The 5,126-nt window shown below is 48.3% G+C and overlaps 1 protein-coding gene across 1 annotated transcript; it reads right to left on the reverse strand.

Annotated features, from left to right (window-relative positions):
* Positions 1 to 2,309: 2,309 nt before the first annotated feature.
* Positions 2,310 to 3,474, reverse strand: LOC119341626. Its single transcript, XM_037613498.1, has 4 exons — positions 3,192 to 3,474; positions 3,019 to 3,117; positions 2,797 to 2,928; positions 2,310 to 2,700 (listed from the first exon to the last, which is right to left on the reverse strand). Exons 1-4 carry the CDS (start codon positions 3,433 to 3,435, stop codon positions 2,495 to 2,497), a joined length of 681 nt encoding a protein of 226 aa, XP_037469395.1. The 5' UTR covers positions 3,436 to 3,474; the 3' UTR covers positions 2,310 to 2,494.
* Between the last annotated feature and the right edge of the window lie 1,652 nt (positions 3,475 to 5,126).

The following is a 5,126-nucleotide window of genomic DNA, read 5'->3' on the forward strand; positions in this document are numbered from 1 at the left end:
AATAAGCGCTAAAAATTGTTGAACGAGTATTTGAAAAATTATTTGAAAATGTTGAATAAGTATTAAAATTGTTGAGCAAGTATTTGACAATGTTGAATAAGTAATAAAAAAGGATGAAAAAGTATTTGAAAATATTGAACAAGTATTTAAAAAAAATGTTGAACAAGTTTTTCAAAAAATGTTGATCATATATATATAAAGGTTGAGAAAGTATTTCTTTTTTAAAAAATTGAAAAAGTATTTGAAAATATTGTCGATCATGTACATAAAATGTTGAACAAGTATTTGAAAACTGTTGAACAAGTATTTGAAAAATGTTGACAGAGTATTTGAAAAAAAATGTTGAACAAGTATTTGAAAAAATGTTGATCACGTATAAGAAAAGTTGAACAAGTATTTGAAAAAAAAATTGAATAAGTATTTGAAAAATATTGTACAAGTATTGGAAAAATGTTGAACAAGTATTTGGAAAAGTGTTGATCATGTATATGAGAATATAGAATGAAAAACAAAAAGAAACTCGAAGAAAAATACTAAGAACGAAAGAAAGAATGTAGAATGAAAAAACCATGAATAAACAAGGAGAAACCAAAAGAAAAACAAATTGTAATAACGAAAAGAAAGTAATCCAGATAAACATAAGAAAGCAAACAAAGAACGGAAGAAACGTAAAAAGGAAAAAACAGAGAAATAAAAAAAACTTGTGGTCTTTACATCAAGTAAAATGCGACTCCTATGTGAATGGAGTCAGAAGTGGCACAATGGCTAGCATCTCTACGCAGTATCGAAACAACCCATGTTCGGTATTTTTTCTATTTCTCTATGGCGCTAGTGGGCCGGCCCGAAACGCTTCAGCGAGAGAAAACTCCGGGCTCGCTGAATGCGAGAAATAGTCTTCGCGCTCCTAGGCAGCCAACTTTGATTTATTCAATCCATCTCATCAAATTTAAAAAGAATGGCATGTTCACGGTCAAATCTGACATAGAATGCTAGTTGAGACCAGACAAAGAGGAAACGCTTCAGCGAGAGAAAACTTCGGGCTCGCTGAATGCGAGAAATAGTCTTCGCGCCCCTAGGCAGCCAGCTTCGATTCATTCGATCCATCTCATCAAATTTAAAAAGAATGGCATGTTCACGGTCAAATCTGCCTATAGAATGCTAGTTGAGACCAGACAAAGAAGAGAGGCGTGGCTTGATGGTTCGGGCGGCTCCTCAGGCACGAATGGACAAGGAGCGTGAAAATCATTATGGAAAACTCAGATACCAGGAAAAATCAAAATGGTTTTATGGAGGCTACCAAAACAATCACCTCCGACCGAAGATGTGAGAGCCCACAGACACATGTCATCGGCGAGTTCGTGCGGCCTCCGCGGCTCGCCTGACTCTTGGAGGCACTCGCTACTGGAATGGACGACATCAAGGTATTCATTGGCGTTGGTTGATGAGGAACTGGGACAACGTTTGGTTGCTATGACGGAACCAAATGCATGACAATGGCTCTTCTCTCTTTTTGAGACATTATCACATGAACAGTTTGTGAAGATGATGGCCACACTATAGGCCATATGGTTGTCTCGACATAAGTCTATACACGAACGGATCTTCCAAACACCGGTGGCATTGCACGCGTTTGTATGCACGTTCATGTCGATACCAGTCGTCGTTTCTTCTCCCTTCTTCCTTTGTCTCCGCGTTGTTTCTCTATTTCACCCCCCCCCCCCTTGAATTTCTCTATAAGTGTTTTGTATTCCCATCTGTTGAATATATTGTATACGTGTATATTGTGTCTTCGGTCCATCTCCTAGTTCCTCCGTATAGTTGAGGTTGTGGCCCCCTTCTGTATTCATATATATGTGCCTGATGCACCGATCAATGCATTGTGTTGCACAGCCTATTCTTTCCCTTCTACTCCTTCCGTTCCTAAATATTTGTCTTTCTAGAGATTTCAAATGGACTACGACATACGAATGTATATAGACATATTTTAGAGTGTAGATTCACTCGTTTTGCTCCGTATGTAGTTACTTGTTGAAATTTCTAGAAAGACAAATATTTAGGAACGGAAGGAGTACATGGTATCACAGCCAAGAGGTCTTGAGTTCAAGACCCGGCTGGCGCAATTAAAATTGCAACGCACGTTCGATCCACGTTTAGGTTTGAGGGAGCCACACGTGAGGGAAAGTGTTGACGTATAATGTGCTGCCTAGTCTCTTCCAACAGATCAATTTTTTGGTTGCGTTGGCTAGAGCATGTATTTCTACACCCTCCAGCGGGCAACAGAACTTTAGAAGGCAACACTTCATCAACACTTCATCTGTTATGTTGGATTTTATTTCTGCAAACACCAACACAAAATTGCAACACTTCATCAACACTTCATCTGTTCTGTTGGATTTTATTTCTGCAAACACCAACACAAAATGTATACTCATCGTATATGAAAACTGGGACAATATGGCTCCCAATCAAACGCCACACACTTGGTTTACTATCACTAATTCACAAAACTGTCTGGACTCTGGACCCAGAAGAAGGTAATCAGTATGAGGAGCCCCAGCAGCCCGTGCGCCGGTGGTGCTGAACCGCCTGCAGCGCCGCTCTTCTGGACGGTGAAGGAGACGGGTGCTGGCGGCGACGAGCTCGGGTCGGACCCGTTGATTATGCCGATCCCGAGGTCTGAGCAGCCTGATCGCAGAGAACCTGCACGGTGGAAACACCAAACCGCCGGCGAGGCAGCGTTAGCCTAGTCATACTCATACTCATACCTCAGTCACGACATGCTGTTGAGTCACTCACACTGGCGGTAGCAGGGGTAGGCGTCGTCGTCGAGGAGGTTCCTGAAGCCGTCGGGGCAGGCGCACCTGTGCGCGAACGCCGAGGACTCCACCTTCTCGCAGGTGCCGCCCCCGCAGTACTGCATCAAGCAAGCTGCGCCATTGGAAGGCAGGACTCAGTGGCGAATGCTTGAATGGATAAACAGAAACTCTTTCGCGATCATCTGAGGTGGTGATTAATTACGGTCGTAGACTGAGAGGTTTGTCAGCGGTGGCGCTGCTGGCGGCGGCGGTGACGGAGCCGGAGGAGACGAGCCGTCCTGGCACGAGTAGTTGATGGTGCCTGCCCAGACGAATTACGGCGGTCGATTCTTATTGATCCATCATCAAGAAAACTGGCGTGCAGGGTGTACGTACAGTTTGGTATGGCGCAGGGGAGGAAGGGGAAGTCCACGTCGCCGAGATGGTACCGGCTCCACCCCGGGTTGCAGCGGCACGCGAACCCGAACATGTAGTCGCCAGACTCGCCGCAGCTCCCCATGCCGCACTTCACCTTGCCGCACAGATCCCCATCTACTGCACGGGCTCCTCGAGGTAGCTGCACTAGCAGCAGGGCCAGCAGGCACGCCAGCGCGAGGGCCGACCTGTTGGTACGCCCCATTTCGCCGTCCCGGCCCGGCCGGATCGAGCTGTACGTACGTGTGGTTTCGTCTTGTGCCCGGATCGAGCTTGGTGCACGAGGACGATGAGGGACACGAACTTATGTATGGAAGCTAATTAACTAGTGACCCATAGCCGCCGGACGGACCATTAATGTGGCATGCACCCGCGTGGAAGAATAGAAGCAGTCAGATTTGACGTGAGATCGATCAGACTTGACGACGACCACGGCCTGCCCAGGAAGGTCGCTGGTCCAGGCTCGTCATCTGTTCCAGAACATGGACTATTTGCAGCCGAGACGGCGAGACCTGGGGTTCCTTTCTTCGGTTGATCGAGAAGGGCTGAACTTTCGTTGATAGCGAATGGACACCGCCATCGGTCGAGAAGAGCTGAACTTTCTTAATAATTTGATCGTGAATGACGGCGCCCCGGTTAATAATTTCTTTGCTCTTAGAGCAACTCAAATGGGACGACCCATTTCGTCCGCCGCCGTCCGTTTGGGTCGGCGCGACAGAAAAGACGGTCCAACGCGTCGATCCAAACGGACGCGTGTTCGCTTGGCGTCCGCATGGCGACCCATTTTTTGCCCATTTTTGAGCCGGATTTGCCTCGGCGCGGACACGAGACGGACGCGCGCGCGCCTATTCCTCTTCTCGGCCCCGCCGGTCGGTGGCAGTCACCAGCATTTCCCCTCATTTTTTCAAAAAAAACTCCCGCATGCGCGCGCTCCCACCCCAACCAGCCATGGACGACGCCATCGACCTCGACGCCGCCGCCGGCCTCGCCTCCCTCGCCTCGTCCAGCGCCGCCACCGGCTCCGGGAAAGGCAAGCCTCGTGCCCCTCGCAAGACGGCCGCCATGACCAAGCCAAAGAAGGACGACCACGAGTTTCCGAACGACTACGGGCTAGAGGAAGAGGACGAGTGTGACATCGAAGTGGAGCCTTTGTTCGAGGACGAGCTCACAACCAAGCCGCCGGTCCTAAGCCGAAGCGCAAGAGCAAGCGCACGAAGGCGTACATGGCGGACGAGGACAAACTTCTTTGCGAGTTTTGGCGAGACATTGGACAAGACCCCAAGACGGTCGCCGAGCTAAAGCATTCAACCTTTTGGATTCTTGTCCACCGAAAGTTTCATGAGCGCAAGAAGTTTTCGCCTTAACAATTTATGAGCACGCGTGGGTGGGTCTCTATATCCAAGCGATGGAGGGTGATCCAACAAGAGTGCAACAAGTTTTGCGCCACTCTTGAGAGCGTCAAGGCCCGCCCCGTGAGCGGCATCGGCATGCAAGACATGGTATGCTAGCAAGCCGCCCTCTTTTGTGTCATCAAGTTCATCCTTTGCGTGTTCATTTGCATATCACTTGCACATATGCTTGCATGGAAACATTTTGTAGGCATTTCAAGCTTTGGAGGCATTCAAGGTTCAACACAATAGCAAGTGCTTCAACCTCTCCCATTGCTATCAGGTCATCAAGGACGAGGAGAAGTTCAAGACGCAATATGCCGCACTCAAGTCGCGTGGGGGGAAGAAAGCCGTGGAGGATGTTGGGAAGGGCGAGCCGACACGGCCGCGGGAGAAGACCAACTCCAAGAAGGAGGACAAGCGAGATGCGGCCACCAACGCCTTGATCGCAGGCATGGACGGCATGATGAATAAGAAGGACTCAAGGGAGAAGGAGCGTCGGCGTTTC

Source organism: Triticum dicoccoides, chromosome 7B, assembly GCF_002162155.2.
Source record: "Triticum dicoccoides isolate Atlit2015 ecotype Zavitan chromosome 7B, WEW_v2.0, whole genome shotgun sequence".
Taxonomy (NCBI): Eukaryota; Viridiplantae; Streptophyta; class Magnoliopsida; order Poales; family Poaceae; genus Triticum; species Triticum dicoccoides.

What these genes read in the sequence shown, in the direction of transcription:
- LOC119341626 (XM_037613498.1), bottom strand. Translation starts at nt 3,435, where the DNA reads ATGGGGCGTACCAACAGGTCGGCCCTCGCGCTGGCGTGCCTGCTGGCC. An exon ending in CCCCTGCGCCATACCAAACT is followed by an intron (nt 3,118 to 3,191) that starts GTACGTACACCC and finishes TCGTCTGGGCAG; the next exon opens with GCACCATCAACTACTCGTGC. An exon ending in AAACCTCTCAGTCTACGACC is followed by an intron (nt 2,929 to 3,018) that starts GTAATTAATCAC and finishes CCAATGGCGCAG; the next exon opens with CTTGCTTGATGCAGTACTGC.